The 16,130-nt window shown below is 43.5% G+C and overlaps 1 protein-coding gene across 4 annotated transcripts in view; it reads left to right on the top strand.

Moving 5' to 3' along the window:
* Nucleotides 1-275: 275 nt before the first annotated feature.
* ZNF691 (zinc finger protein 691) overlaps nucleotides 276-16,130 on the top strand; it is a 42,058-nt gene continuing 26,203 nt past the window's right edge. Inside the window, exons 1-2 of one of the 4 annotated variants that reach the window (XM_027773900.1) lie at nucleotides 276-338; nucleotides 6,586-11,735. In XM_027773900.1, the coding sequence (XP_027629701.1) occupies nucleotides 6,595-7,449 (855 nt within the window). In that variant the 5' untranslated portion in view covers nucleotides 276-338; nucleotides 6,586-6,594 and the 3' untranslated portion in view covers nucleotides 7,450-11,735. Of the gene's footprint in view, nucleotides 339-6,456; nucleotides 11,736-16,130 lie in introns of those variants that run through there. The other 3 variants (XM_027773899.1, XR_003550280.1, XM_014589857.2) reach the window with 3 other exon arrangements.

Below are 16,130 nucleotides of genomic sequence, written 5' to 3' on the forward strand. Positions count from 1 at the left end.
CTACCTATTCTACAACTTCCTAGATGACACCCGGGAATTGAACGCTCCAGCGCAGAAAGAAGCCCGACTCCCTTAAACTGGTTTTAAACTTCACCAGTTTTCTCCAGTCGAAGAGGCCGCAGGACTACAACTCCCAGCATGCCATTTCCGTGGCCACTGCTTATTGGCGGTCTCGCATAGGTTTCTTGCATTGTGGCAGCCACCTCAGCCAATGGGAAGGAAGGATGGTTCCCATTAACCAATCCCGCAGAAGCAGCGCGGACACATCTGGGTTCCGGCTCCGGCTTCTTCCCGGCCCACAGAGGCGGCGCTGTCCCTGACCGAGCGGCGGGACTGAGGTGGGTTTGGGTAGGGCCCGAGGTCGCGGGGGGAGGAGGACACGACTTTGAAGGGAACTTTGAGTACGGCCGCTTCCTTCTCGCCGAGGAGTTGGAGGCTGCAGCTCTTTCCCCAGACCCGGTGGGGAGAAGAGGGGCCCCTCTGGTCTATGCCCCGACCTCCGTCCCCAGCCCTCGGCCCCACCACTACCCCGTTCCGTCTCTCCTTGGCCTTTGAGTACTCCAGCCCCTCTGCCACTGCTACGTTTGGGAGTCAGGCGTCGTCCACCCACCCCTCGGGCTGGGAGCCCACTGACATCTCTGAACCAGCTCCTGGCCATCAGCTTCTCCCCTCCCTGCTACACACAACACACCTCGTGGGCCCTGATCTTCAGACACTTACCTCTTCTCTGGCCATCCCATTGGACCCTCTGACTCCTTAGGTCCTCTCACCCGTCTTCCAGCTCTCCTGTACAATTCCTTGTTCGCTCACACCTTGTCCCTAGTCTTTTCAAGCGCCTCTTTACCCTTCCTCGCCCCCAGCCCTTGACTTGGTCCCCAAAACCACATTCTGCCTTGGCCCCTTCCCTCTAACTCAGGCCCTTGCCCATCATCACCCTTGATCACCAGCCTCATCTTCTTGGCTCCTATGTCTTAGACCTGGCCCCTTCTCCTTTGCCTCAGTCCTTCCCACCCTTGCTCTAATGTGTACCTAAGCTACTAGGAGGGCAAGTAGTTAAGTTCCTTCCCACCCAGATCTCTTACACGTGATATGAAAGTGCCCTTGTACTTTAGCTGTATAGTACTTGGAGTAGGCAGTGAGCTTCCTACAGATGCAAGCCCCCGTCTTGATCACTCATCCTGCAAGTCCTGACACAAATACCACCTCTTTGAAACTAGTCATCTCTGATCTCATCGGGAAAATACACCTGTGTCATCTGACTCCCGTGGCACTATTTTTTATTATTTCCTTTCTTCCTTCCTTTCCTCCTGCCTTTCTTTTCTCTTTCTAATACTAGGGTAGTGGTTAAAAGCACTGGCTTTGGAGTGATGAGCATAGGCCTCACTTCTGCCACTTACTTGCTGTGTATCCTTGGGCAAGTCACTTAACTTTCTCTGAGCCTCACATTCCTCATCTCTAGAGTAAGGGAAATAGTTGTAATAATGAAATGAGATGATTTACATATTGTGCTTAGTCTAGGGCCTAGCACTTGGTATGAGCATTAAAAAAATTTAACTTTAGGGACCAGCAGTTAGCGTAATGGCTATGTCGCTGGACTCCCACATAGTCGACTGCGGTTCGAGTCCCGGACCCGGTGGCTTAAAACTCACGACGGGCGTGTGTGCGTGCATGTGCGCCCAAGATCCCGAGAGGAGAATGGAGGAAAAGTGATTGGGGCGTGGCCATCCCCCTTGGGGGGTGATTTCTCGCTTTCTGTCTGTCTCTGTCTGGTTGGCGAGCACACGCACCCTATAGTAAAAACCTCTCTAGAAAAAAAAAAAACCCTCTCAAAAAAAAAAAAAAAAAATAACTTCAGGGCCAGCAGGTGGCGTAGTGGCTAAAGCATTAGACTCCCACGTGGCTGACCATGGCTTGAATCTCAGACCCAGTGGCTTGAAACTCATGCTGGGTACATGTGTGTGAGTGCCTAAGATCCTGAGAGGAGAGTGGAAGAGAAGGGATTGCAGCATGGTGTGATTTTTCACTTTCCATCTCTCTTTCTTTGGAGAGTGCACGCACCCTATAGCAAAAATCTCTCTCCCCCCAAAAAAGTTAACTCCTATTGGTTCCTGTATAATGTGCCAGCCACTGTGCTCGACACTGAGGAGTGGGTACAAAGATGACTAAGGCACAGGTCCTGTGCCCGGGAGCTTAATTTTCTCCACTGTATGACAGTTTCTGGAGTTCATGGCTTACACTTTACCGTGAACATTTGAAGGTGGTACCATAATCCTGAATCTTTTTGCTCTTGTATTGACCCAGCAGTCAGCCCTGGGTAGAGTCAGAATTTGGTAAATTATACACTCTCAGAATAAGAGGAATAGAGGTAAGTGGAAGCACCATAGATCATTTGATAGTGAGAGATACTAGAGCCCTAGGTGGGTAGAATGGGTGTGGGAAGTTAATTAAGGTCTCATCCATGGGCTGGCTCTGTGAGTTAAAGGCAGCTAGATCCCACATGATCAATTGCATGATTTAAGTCCTAGACCTGGCAGCTTGAGAAACATGCCCTGTGTGTGTGTGTGCCACAAACCCTAGAAGGAGCAAGACTTAGGAGAAAAGAGATTGTAGCATGACTATTTCCCAGGGAGGGTTCCCTCTCTTCTCCCTCTCTGTCTCTTTGGCGAGCATATGTGCCCTGTAGCAAAAAACAAACACAAAGCAAACAAACAAAGATCCATTTACTCATACATTCATTAAAAAAAAAACAACATGGAGGCACCTGGCCTTGTGCTACAGAAGGAAGGAGATTACTAAGATTGGGGCCAGCAGTTGGCGTAATGACTATGTTGCTGGACTCTCCTGTAGTCAATCACAGTTCAAGTCCCGGACCCAGTGGCTTAAACTCACACCAGGCGCGTATGTGTGCGTGCCCAAGATCCAGAGAGGAGAATGGAGGAGAAGGAATTGCGGCATGGCCATCCCCCTGGTGGGTGATTTCTCACTTTCTGTCTTTCTGTCTCTGTCTTTCTGGAGAGCGCACGTGCCCTATAGCAAAAACCTCTCCAAAAAAAAAAAAAAAAAAAAAGAAAAGAGATAACCAGACCCCTTTCTTCAAGTTGTTTATAAACTGAGAGTGGAAACAGACATGTTGACAAATACTTATAAATCACTGTAGAATGAAGCACAAGATTCTGTGGGTGCATAAAGTGGGCAGGAATCAGAAGATTGCTGAGGAACAGTGGATGAGCATAGATCCAAGTAAGCATGAAATGGCCCTGGAAATAAGTCTGGGCTTCGTTTATTAAGGATCTAACATACATGCCTGCCATTGTGCTATTAGTGAATAAAAGAAAATGAAGCTCTTGTCCCTCGTGGAACTTATGTTTTTACAGGAGTAGACAGACAAATAATAGACATTCTAAGTGGTCAGAGAACAACAATAATAATAGAAGGATGGTCAGATAACAAAGGATACATTTTTCTGATGTTTCTTACATTTTTGAAAGTGAAGGAGCCTATTATTTTTTTCTTAAAATTTTATTTATTTATTCCAAAAGTCAGAGAGACAAGGTCTTGACCCCTCAGTCCTCCTCTGCATCTTTAATCAGCTCAGATAGAATTGAATTTTAACTCTTTGCCAGTCTGGCCCCATTGTTGTTCACTTTATTTTTCTAAATTCTTTAAGAAACACTCTTGGGGGTGGGGGCAGCAGGTGGCTTAGTGGTTAAGGCACTGGACTCCCACATGATTGGCCATGGTTCAAGTCTTGGACCCGGTGGCTTAAAACTCATGCCAGATGTGTGTGCATGCATGCATGCCTAGAATCCTGAGAGAAGAATGTAGGAGTAGAGATTGGGGTGTGGCCATCCTCCCTAGGGGGTGATTTCTTGCTTTCTTTCTCTGTCTCTAGTGAGCACATGCACCCTATAGCAAAAATTTCTCCCCCGAAAAAGAAACACTCTTGACACTCTTGGGGCCAGCCCTGTGGCCTATTGTTTAAGGGAACAGGATCCATGTGACCAATCATGCTTCAAGTCTCAGCCACAGTGACTTGAAAAATGTGTGTGTGTGCCCAAAATCCCAATGGTTTGGGGAAATGGAGGAGAAGGAATTGCTATGTGACCATACCATATATGTTGGGAGGTGCTTTCTCTCATGCTCTCCCTCTTTCTCTCCCTTTTTTGAGAGCATATACTCGCTGGCTTTCTGTCTCTCTGTTTCTCCAGTGAGTGCATGTGCCCTATAGCAAAAATCTCTCTTTAAAAAAACAAGATGGGACCAGCAAGTGGCATAGTGTTTATGGCTCTGGACTCCCAAATGGCTAACCATGGCTTGAGTGCTGGACCTGGCAGCTTGGAAATCATGCTGGGTGCATGTGTGTGCACACCCAAAATCCCAGAATGGAGGAGAAGAGATTGCAGCATGGCCATCCCCCTGGGAGGTGATTTCTCATCTTCCCTCCCCATCTCTGGAGAGTGCATATGCCCTGTGGCAAAAAAAAAAAAAAAAAAGAGAGAGAAACACTCTAACTCTAACAGGGTTTGATGAATTAATTCACTTCCTGTTGTTTTAAATAAAGTTTTATTGGAGCATAGACACATTCTTTTATATCTTTTGTATGACTGCTTTCATGATATAGTGGCAGAGATTAGTAGTTATTACAAAGATTTTATGACCCTAAATATTTACAATCTGCTCCTTTACAGGAAAAGTTTGATGACTTCTTCTACCTAAAGAGTTGAGGATCTTTGTTTCACATTTTAGAAGATTATATACATATACTACTATTTTTAAAGTAAAATATCTTTTTCTTTCCCAACAAAATCATTTAGAGGATCTTTCTCATTCTTATATTCTTCACGGGGCTAGTCATACATGTCTTCAACAATTGTAGTAGTTGTCATTTGCTGAGTGACCAGTACATGTTACACGCTCTGTTGGGCATATTATAGGCATATTCTCTAATACAAAGTTCTGCAGTATAGGTAGGTATTACAGTTTTAGTGATGAGAGAGTTGAGGCTCAGAGTGGTTGAATAATTTGCAGAGAGTTATAAAGGTATGTGTCACCACTGTAATCCAACCCTAAATGTAGTTAGAGCCCTTTACTCTGTGTTGCTTTTTTCAAAAATACTTGCTGACTTGAAGGAATTTTTAATCTGTTTTCTGGCATCGGTGTCCCATCAGCCTGTGCTTCCCTCCTGCATCCCTTTGTCCATGTCATTCTGGACAGCGTCTCCACTAGCTCTCTGCCTTTTGAAATGTCATTATTTCTTAAAGGCCCAGAAGAAATGCCAGCACTTCCATCTTATCAGGAGAAAATTTTTCTTCCTCTTTCCCATCCTTGTCTGTAGGAACTCAAAGGAATTTATGCAGAGTTTAGCAAGCCTTTATTGACATTTGCACAGGCAAGCCCTGGACTGGGCACTGTATGTTTAACTGTGTGTGGATGTGTGGGGTGATGGGACGGTGGTGGTTTCTATATCTGTGGGTATCTTTGTATATATGTGGTATGTGTGCGGTGTGTGGGTAGCTAAGTATGTGGCTATATGTAAGTGAGAGTAGCGTAGAGGATATAAAATCTGTATTATGTGGTGTGTGTGTGTGTGTGGTATGCGTGACTATGGTGTTTGTGTAGTTGTGTGTGCAGTGCATATCTAGGTGGTTGTGTATTTGTGAGTATGGCTGTATGTCATGTGATAATGTGACTGTGTGGGGGGAAGAGGGGCTTTATGTGGTATTTGAGAACGAGGTGAAAATAGGTACTGATGGATCAGAACAGACACAGCCAGTAAGTAGGTCTTAGAGGTCCCAGATGTTCACCCTTTTGTTACCAGAAAGAGGTGAGGTGGCAGAATGCTGAAGAGGATTCAGAACTGGGCCTTATAAACAGTTAGGAGAGACTCAAGAAGTAGAGGTTCTGTGCCACTTCTATAGCCCAGTGGTTAAGGGAGCTGGATCTCACATGCCTGACTATGGTTTGAATCTTGGCCCTGGCGGCTTGAAAAACATGCTGGGCACATGAATACCCAAGATCCTGACAGAATGAAGGAATGGAGGAGAAGGTATTGTGGCATAACCATGCCCAATTGGGGGTTGTTTTCTCCCTCTGTCTCATTGTGCAAGTGCACATGCCCTCTGGGGATTAAAGGTTCTATTCATTTGAAAGCAGGCTAACAGTTGGATATTTTTCAGGAAGATTTTTCAAAAAAGATTAAACAGAAAAGGAGTTTCTCTTAACTCACAGAAAAATTGAACTCATTTCAAAATGGAAGCTCCTTTACTTGTACACAGATTATAGTCTGGGTTATCATTATTTAATAGTATTAAAAAGAGTGATATTAATAAAACTACACAAATATCGTCTATATGTGGTGGACAAAATTGGTGCCTTTTTGTTTTTGTGGGTGGCTTTAAAATATCTGAAAGTTTGTCACTTAAAAGTAAATAAAGTCATTCTATCCAAATCTTCCAGTTAACTGAGGATATTTCTGATGGATGGTTCCACAGGGAAGGTGAACACCCCTTCAGCTGGAATGAAAGATGCACTGTGGTCTGGCCTGACCAAGGAATAAAGGTGTTGGCCATTTGTGTTCATTCTCAGGGTTCAGAGATGGGCAGTGAGAAGGAGCAGAGTCCAGAACCACACCTGCCTGAGGAAGGGGAAGGGGCTGAGCCTTGGAGAGTGGATGACTCAGAGGGCTCTCAGACCCCACCTGGGGAGAAGGAGCATGACCAGGAAAGCCTGTCAGAAAGGCCACAAGAAACCCATCTCAAAAAGCCACGGCAGAAAGTCACTGTCCCAGCTCAAGAACCAGGAGACTCCATGACTCATCCAAGGCTTGAGGTAGACGAGAAGCCCTTTATATGTGCCCAGTGTGGCAAAACCTTCAATAACACCTCCAATCTGAGAACACACCAGCGGATTCACACTGGCGAGAAGCCCTACAAGTGTTCTGAGTGTGGCAAAAGCTTCTCAAGGAGTTCTAACCGCATCCGGCATGAGCGGATCCACTTGGAAGAGAAACACTACAAATGTTCCAAGTGTCAGGAGAGCTTTCGGCGGCGGTCAGACCTCACCACACATCAGCAAGATCACCTGGGCAAGCGGCCATATCGCTGTGACATTTGTGGCAAGGGCTTCAGTCAGAGTGCCACACTGGCTGTGCATCATCGGACCCATCTAGAGCCAGCGCCCTACATCTGCTGTGAGTGTGGGAAGAGCTTCAGCAACAGTTCCAGCTTTGGCGTGCACCACCGCACCCACACAGGTGAGAGGCCTTATGAGTGTGCTGAGTGTGGGCGGACCTTCAGTGATATCTCCAACTTTGGAGCACACCAGAGGACCCACAGAGGGGAGAAGCCCTACCGGTGCACTCTGTGTGGGAAACACTTCTCCCGGAGCTCAAATCTTATCCGCCACCAGAAAACACACTTGGGCGAGCAGGCTGGGAAAGACTGCAGCTGAAGGAAGTGCCCATTTAGAGAGTGACGGACCCAACTTAGTGGAGGAAGATCTTTAGGATCTGCTGCTACTTCCTTGACCTCAAGCCCTTCATCCCACTTTGGAGAATGGTTTCCTGTTGCCTCTGAAGCCAGGATATCCAGGAAGTCCTTAGAAGCAACTCTTGAGTAAAACTCTTTGCCTCTTTCCAGACAATTTCTTGCCTGGGAAAGTCTGAGAACTATAATCTTTGCTTCACCTCCTTGGGGTAAAAGAGAAGTAGGATAGGCATGGTCATGTCATGAAGGTAAAAGTTCTCTGACCTTGTGATGGGCATCATTGTCTAAAGGTTCTCCAGATTGTGTATGAACTGCTTAGAGAATACCGCTGTGGCCTGCCAGTTCTCAACAACTTTGCTTTTAGTTTTCTGGGCCAGAGGAGCTGCCTTCCCAGTGGAAGGGGGCTCCTTGGTCTGGAGAAGAGGTCTGAGGTCCTGCTTTAGGAATGAAAGGGAAGCCCTCAGGGAACCATGATCCAGGGACCTCTCCCATGGTTGTCACTTGTTATCTCCATGCCAACCTGCCACTGTTTCCCCCAGAGTGATTAGCAGTAAAACCCTTCAATGAAAAGGACCTGTGTACTTATTTGGGACGGTGGGGAACTGGGTAGATTGTCCTACTGTAGCCCCTCTGGAAGGGAGTTGAATTCTAAGAAAAACAGGTGGTTGGCTGCTCTGAAAAGCAAGGGAAAGCAAGCAGAGTCTAGGGCTTTTGAGATCGGGAAAGGGAAAAGAACTAACATTTAATGAGTATCCACTACCTGTAAAGTGTACCAGTCACATTTACATTCTTTATCTCATTTAGTTGTCACAGCAACCTGCAAGGGAATAAAATAAGGGAACAGAAGTGAGGAAAGAGAAGGTCACTTGCTGTGAAAGTCACATAGCAGGTATGTGTTAAAGCCAGAATTCAAAGTTGGGTCTCTCTGAATCCTATCTGATTATCTTTTCCCTTACATTCATCTTGTTGTCTTCTGATGGAGGAGTTACTTAGGCTGGCCTGGAGCTACTTAGCAGTCTGGCCTGGAGTCATTGCAGCCTCTTGATACGAAGACCAAATGAGAACATTTTCAACCTCAGATTGACTGAGCACTTATTCTGTGCCTAGGAAAAATGGCAGTGGCAGGAAGTAGGAGTAAGGGGTGGGATAAAATGAGGGTAATCTCAAAACCCATAACGAGAGTCTTTTGCCTTTAGTATCAATAGTTTAGTCCTCAAGGCTGTGACAGCTTGGGAACTCCACATGGCAAATTCTGTGTTTTCTACATGGAAGGTTAGTGTTCACCTAGCTCCTCTAACAAATACAAAAGATCCTTATCTGCCTCTGTTGTCAAACTGAGGCCACTCTCTTCCAGAGTGAGGGTCCTTCATTTGTAGCCAAGTGGCAGGAGGTGATTCTGGCATGAGGCTTGGAACTGACAGGACCCATGATCTGACAACAGATGGGGACTCTGGAAGAGATATGGCAGAAATTTCATACTCATCATCTGTCAAGTAAGAGTTATCTGCATTTGACCTATATGGAAATAGACTGACCGTGAATTGCCCAAGATTACAAAGCAAGTAAGTGGCAGGGCCAGGAACTGGACCTATTTCTGGCCAAATCCAAAGCCTGTATTTTTTCCAACTGTAAAAGACTTCCCAAGTGATTCCTTTACATTTGGGCTCTCTATAGTTTATAAGGCACTTTTAAGTCCCACACGTCTTCTTATTCCTTGAAAAATCTCCACATAAAATACTTAAAACATGTAGTCACCCAACTTGCATGTGTGAATTGGCACACACCCTAACAATAAGTCATCATTTATCAAACATCTACGGAATGCCATTTATTGTACACCAATTATCTCTTCTTACTATTCTGAAAGGCATTAGTGTCTTCATTTTCAAGATAAAATTCTGCAAGGTTAAATGGTCTGACCTATTGGCAGAGTTGGGATTTAAATCAGGTATGTCATTCCAAGGCCAAGCTCTTATACCTACAGTCAAGCTAGATCTGCTACTCTCCTCTCAGTCTGGGGAGCTTGGTATAATTCTCCTTCCAGACCTGCAGCATTAGTGATAACTGCTGTGACTTTTTGGAGTCTCTGCTGCCAGTCAGGCCTAGGACTAGTGTACCAGGCAGCTGTTTGATCTTGGGACACAATTTCCTGTCCAGTCTCATTTGGACTTTTTGACCTAGAGCAGAGGTGGTGTTTCTGTGTTGGTCTATACTTTTGAGTCCTGACTGGTCCGTTTATTCATGGCCTTCCTTTTTTGTCAAATTCCTGTATTTTCTTCTTCATTCCCTTTTTTCTTTTTCTTTCTTCTTCCATCTGTCCTTTCTTTCCTTTTCTTCCTTTCTTTCCCCTGCCTTCTTTCTCTAGTACCTAGTAATACTGACATGATAACATGGCCTCTGTGTTTTCTAGTGTAAGAGGTTGGGACCTAAACCCAGAGTTACAATGCAAGGTGATAGATGTCATTACAGTTGTACCCAGGATACTACAGGAGCCAGGGGAGAGTCTTATCTTGGTTTTTACTGGACACTGGGGCCCAAAAGTAAGACATAATCCTTCCAGCAAGGAACTCAGAAGAAGAGCAACTCTGTGTACTGAGGGAATGCAGGTAGGAATGGCTCTTTAGAGGAGATGGGAGGCTGAGAAGATGATTAAATCTGGTGAAGAATGAGTAGGTGTTTACTAGGTAAAGAAAAGGGAAGACGTTTTTGAAGGGGAAGGGGAAGGGGAAGGCCTTGTATTAGTCAACAAAGGAGTGTTTGAGGTAGTTAATGTTCTGTTGAGAAGAAAAGCTTGGTAAGGTAGATGGGCCAGATTATGGAGGATGTTGTATGTTGGACTAAGAAATTTTAGACTATGAATAATAGAGAATTTTAGAGCAGTAGAATGACATGATTACATTCACTCTTTAGGAATAACATTCAGGCTAGTGTAGAGAATAATTTGGGAACATGTCATATGTGTAAGCCAGGTGTCAGTTGGGGCCCTTCTGATTTACAGAGAGCTTTGTGTGATTGCCTCAGGGTTTGCCAGTTCCACTGAATGAGAAAGTTCAAACCTCCATGTGGTTTCTGCACATTCCTGGAACTTAGGACTCATGGTCCCCTTTGTATTAGGTTCCTGTGTGATACAGCTGTCTCTAGTTTTCCTCCATTACCGCTGTCACAGAACTCAGCTTCATCAACTTCCCCAAGAAATTCTATCACATCAAGAAGTTTGCAACTTTAGAATCCCTTCTAGAGATTGGGAAGGATCACGTCATGACATGTCATTAGTTTCCTCTCTTTCCTCTCATCCCTGCTCTTATCCCATACTTCCTGTTTTGTCATACAAGTCTGTGGGACATCTTAATATAGATGGTATTTTACTATTACCACAGATCATTTCCTTTCTACACATTTTAACATCTCCAAAATTGAAATATGTCTTTAATTGATGTTCTAGATGAAGTGAAACATCATATTAAAAAAGATATGAGGCAGTATCAGCAGGATGGCAAATAGGAAGCTCCAGTCCCTGTTCCTCAGTGGGGAACAATTTATAGACCAAAATACCTTATGAGAACTCTAGAAATCAGTTAGGAAGTTTTGCTACCCTAGTCAAGTATGGAGCCAAGAAGAGCCACATTCAGCAGGTAAGAAGAGCCATGTAATTTTATCTATGATTTCCCCTTCCCCAAACCAGTGAAGCTCAGCTCAGGTCACAGATATTCCCTTAGAGGAAAAAAGAGAAGAGTGGAATGTATAACTAGTATTCTGGATTTTTAGAGTGCTATCCAAGGACTGGTTCCTCTCAAGATTGGGAGAAGGCTTCCAACTCAGGACTCCTCCCAGGGAGGGAGAAGAGTAGAGCATATGTCTGATATTCCACCTTTTTGGAGAACTGCCCAAGGAAGTGATATTTATTTTACCCACTTAAGGGTGCTGATGGGGAACCAGTGTAATTTGAATACCTGGGGGCCACTAAGCACAAAGCAGAGAATGGAGGCTTGCTGCTGTAGTTACAGAACCTGTAGTGCCATAGTCAAACACTAGAGAGAACAAGAGATGAGCTTTTGAAAAAAAACTGTAAAACCTCTCTAATTATAAAATTACAAATATAAACCTAGGGAATTCACATCCCTTCAGAAAGAATTCAGAGGCCCCTAGAATCTAGATGGGCTGTTTATTGAAGGTATTCCTATGTATGAAGCCAGTCCATTAAAAATTTAAAAAGATTTTGGGACCAGCTGATGGTGTAATGGTTACGTCACTGGACTCCCACATAGTCGACCACAGTTTGAGCCTCTGACCTGGTAGCTTAAATCTCATGCCAGGCACATGCATGTGTATGCCCAAGATCCCAAGAGGAGAATGGAGGAGAAGGGATTGCGGCATGGTCATCCCCCTTGGGAGGTGATTTCTTGCTTTCTGTCTCTCTGTCTCTCTGGTAAGCACATGTTCCCTATAGCAAAAATGTCTCTTAAAAACTTTTTAGAAAAGCTTTTAAAAAAATGCAAATTGGGGCTGGCAGGTGACCTGGTGGTTAAGGGCACTGGACTCCCATGGCTGACTGCAGTTCGAGTCCTGTACCTGGTGGCTTGCTTTCTCACTTTTCCTCTCTCTCTCACTCTGTTCCTCTCTGCTCAAATAAATAAAATAAGTCTTTAAAAAATACAGAATGAAATGAGAATGTCAATAGAGATAGAAACTATAAAAAGGACCAAATTCTGAAACTGAAGAATACAAGTGAATTGAAAATTTCATCAGAGGTATTCAATAGCAGACTTGATCAAGTAAAAGAAAGAATTAGAGAATTTGAAAACAGATAATTTGAAATTATTGAGTCAGAGGAACAAAAAGAAAGCATGAAGACACATGAGGAAATCTTAAGGTAATAATGGGACATCATCAAGTGGCCTTGATACACATTATGGAAGTTCCAGAAGTAGAAGAGGTAAAAGGATAGAGAACTGATGAAGAAATAATGTCCAAAAATATCTCAAATCCGAGGAAAGAAATAGACATCCAATTCTATGAAGTTCAAAGAACACCAAATAACATGAACTGAAGAGGCCAACACAGAAACATTACTATGAAACTGTCAGTAGTCAAAGACAGAGAATCTTGAAAGTAGCAGGAAAGAAGGCGAATCGTTATATATGAGGGAGCTTCTATAAGATAGGGAATTTCTCAGCAGAATCTTAAAGGAAACAGGAATAAGAAGATATATTCAAAGTGCTGAAAGAAAGAACAAAAATCTGCCAACCAAGAATACTATATTTGGCAAAACTGTCCTTCAAAAATGAAGTTGAAATAGAGTTTTCAAAAGCAAAAACTGAGGGAATTCATCACTATTAGGCCTTATAAGAAATGCTAAAGGGAGTCTTCAAGTCCAAAGAAAAGGATATTAGAGAACAATACAAGAGCATGCTGAAATAAGAGTTATAACTCATTGGTAAACTTAAATATATAGACAGATTCAGAATTCTGTAATATTATACTTGGTGCTACATATTTCACTTACAATAGATGTTTTATTTGAAATTCATTGTGACCACAGAGAAGATACACAGAAGAGTCAAAGCACGTCAACACACAGAAAAACTATGAAACATGAAGGCAGCAAGAGAAGACATGAGGCACAAAATAATTATAAGACAAAGAGAAATGATCAAAGGCCAATAGTAAGTCTTCATCAGTAATTAAATGAACTAATCTCTACAATAAAAAAAGACATAGCGCGTGGGCCATCAGGTGGTGTGGAGGTTAAGGCATATATCTTGGATCCCACATGGCCAACTGAGTGGTTTGATCCTGGACTCAATGGCTTGAAAATCATGCCAGGCATGTGTGTTTGCATGCTCAAAATCCCAGGAGGAGAATGGAGGAGAGTGGATTGCAGTGTGACCATCTCCACTGGGGAGTGATTTTCCACTTTCCTTCTCTCTCTCTCCCTGGCAAGTGCATGAACCCTATAGTAAAACTTAAAAAAAAAAAAAAAAAAAAAAAAAAAAAGCAGGGGTGTGCATGTGTACCCAAGATCCCGGGAGGAGAATGGAGGAGAAGGGATTGCAGCAGGACCATCCTCCCTGAGGGGATGATTTCGCACTTTTCCTCTAGTTGTCTCTCTCTCCAGCAAGCACATGCCCCCTATAGTAAAACTCAAAAAAAAAAAAAAAAAAAAAAAAAAAGGCAGTGTGGCCAAATGAATTAAATAAATAAATACATAAATGAGTTCTGTGGCTGGCTCCATGGCCTGATGGTTGAAACCATTGGATCCCACTTGGCTGACTGTGCACTTTGAGTCCTGGATCTGGCAGCTTGAAAAACATGCTGAGCATGTGCTCATCGATGCTCAAAAATCCTGAAAAAAGAGAGAGATGGAGAAGAAGGAATTACAACATGGCCATTTCCCATAGGAGTGTTTTCTCCTCTCCTCTGTCTGTCTCTCTAGCAAGTGCACATGCCCTCTAGCAAAACACACAAACAAAACATTCTGGTTTCTGTTTCCATATGTAAGGTGCTTGGAAGTCACTACTCTGTCCTAACAAGTAAAAACTGGTCAGACAAAAATCAACAACTCTTAGATACTTAGGAGAAGTAAGGTTAGGACCAGCTAGGTGGCTGTGGTGGTTAAGGTACCTGGATATCACATGGCTGACTGTGGTTTGAGTCCTGAACCCAGAGGCTTGAAAATCATACCAGGCATGTGTGTGTGTGTATATATCTATGTGCATGCCCAAAATTCTGAGAGGAGACTGGAGGAAAAAAGATTATGGTGTGGTCATCCTCTTGGCAAGGGTGGTAGGAGTGCTTGTCTCTCTCTGATGAACACATGTGCCCTATAACAAACTGCAAAATTAAAAAATACACAAATACAAAAAAAAAAACCCCTTTTTAAATAAAAGAGAGTAGTAAGACAAATATTTGTTCTCAATATTGAAGATACAGATACATACTAGAGCAGAATCTCTCTGGCAACCAGTACCAAGATAGAAAAGTCAATGTATTTCTGGAAGCTAGGTGTGGACAAGTTAAAAATTCCAGACCTAGCCATGGTGGCACAGGTGGTAGCACCACTGTGCAATACTGGATCCATATGGGAAGGCCCTGAGTTTGGATCCTAGGTTGATTATCAGGCATGACCACTCTTGTCTGTGACCCTAGCTGGCTAGGAAGATTCAGGTTGGGGAGGATCTCAACATTGCAAGACCCTGCCAAGGGTGCCTCTATCTCTCCCTCACCTAGTCTCCCACTCTCTCCTTTCTCTCAAAATAAATAAACTTGAAAACTCTAGGGGAACCTAGTCACACAAGGGACCTTAAAAATTTGTGAGTTTAACATCTAGGAGTTAATGTTAAATATTGGAGAGAAAAAAACCCTCATGCTTCCAACAGGGGAAGAGGAAAAGGAACCATTTTTAAATACATGGGAGCACTCTGTTCTCCTTAAGAAGGCCTGCCTTCAAGAGAAACTAGTTAAATAGTCTAACTTGCTAGGGGTTTTTCAAAGCCTAACTGATGTGAGGGAAAGGTAAATACCAAACTCTTGACATTCACACTTAATGCTAAGAAACTGGAAGCTTTCCTACTGTGATCAGGATCTATAATGATTTCCACTCTCACCACTGCTTTTCAAAATCATACTGGGGGACCAGCTCTGTGGCTTAGTGGTTAAGGGAGACGGATCCCACATGGCTGACCACAGTTTGAATTCTGACTCTAGAAGCTTGAAAAACATGCTGGAGGCATGTTTATTTGTGTATGTGTGCCCTAAAATCTGATATGGAGAAATGGAGGTGAAGGGATTGTAGCATAATTTCATCCCATTGGGGGATGTTTTCTTCCCTCTGTGTCTCTTCTCTCCCCCCCTTGCACGTGCACACACACTCTGACAATTAAAAAAATCACACTGAAAGTCCTAGCTAATGCACTACAACAAGAACTAGAGAGTATATTGATTGGGAAGGAAGAAATGACAACTGTCTTTCTTCATTTGCAGATGACATGATTCTTTATATAAAAAATTATACAGAACAAACAACAACAAAGAAACCCTGCTGGGACTTATAAGCCATTATCATAGGTTGCAGGATATAAGGTTAATAATATACAAAAGTCCATCACTTTCCTATATATCAGTAATGAAGGAGTAGAATTTGAAATTAAAAATACAATACCATTAGACTAGCCCCATGTAGTTAAGGGAGCTGCATCTCATATGGCCAGATATGTTGTTCAAATCTCAGACTGACATCTTGGAAAACATACTGGGAGCATGTGTGTGCATGCCCCAAATCTTGACAGGATGAAGAAATGGAGAAGGGATTGTAATGTGACCATAACCCATTAGGGAGGCTTTCTCCCACTTCCTGCCTCTTCAACTCTCTGTCCCCCATGTCTCTCTGGCAAGTGCATGTACCCTCTGGCAAATTTAACAAAAAATAATATTACAATACCATTTACATTACTATCCCTCCAAATTGAAATATTTAGCTATAAATTTCACAAAAGATGTAGAAGAGGGACCAGCAGTTAGCATAATGGCTATGTCGCTGGACTCCCATGTGGTTTGCGTCCTGGACCCGGTGGCTTAAAAATCACGCCGGGTCTTCCTTTTGGCCAGAACCGCCATCTCCAGTAATTAACCAAAATGACGAACACAAAG

This window comes from Tupaia chinensis, unplaced genomic scaffold (genome assembly GCF_000334495.1).
Source record: "Tupaia chinensis unplaced genomic scaffold, TupChi_1.0 Scaffold000387_1, whole genome shotgun sequence".
Taxonomy (NCBI): domain Eukaryota; kingdom Metazoa; phylum Chordata; class Mammalia; order Scandentia; family Tupaiidae; genus Tupaia; species Tupaia belangeri.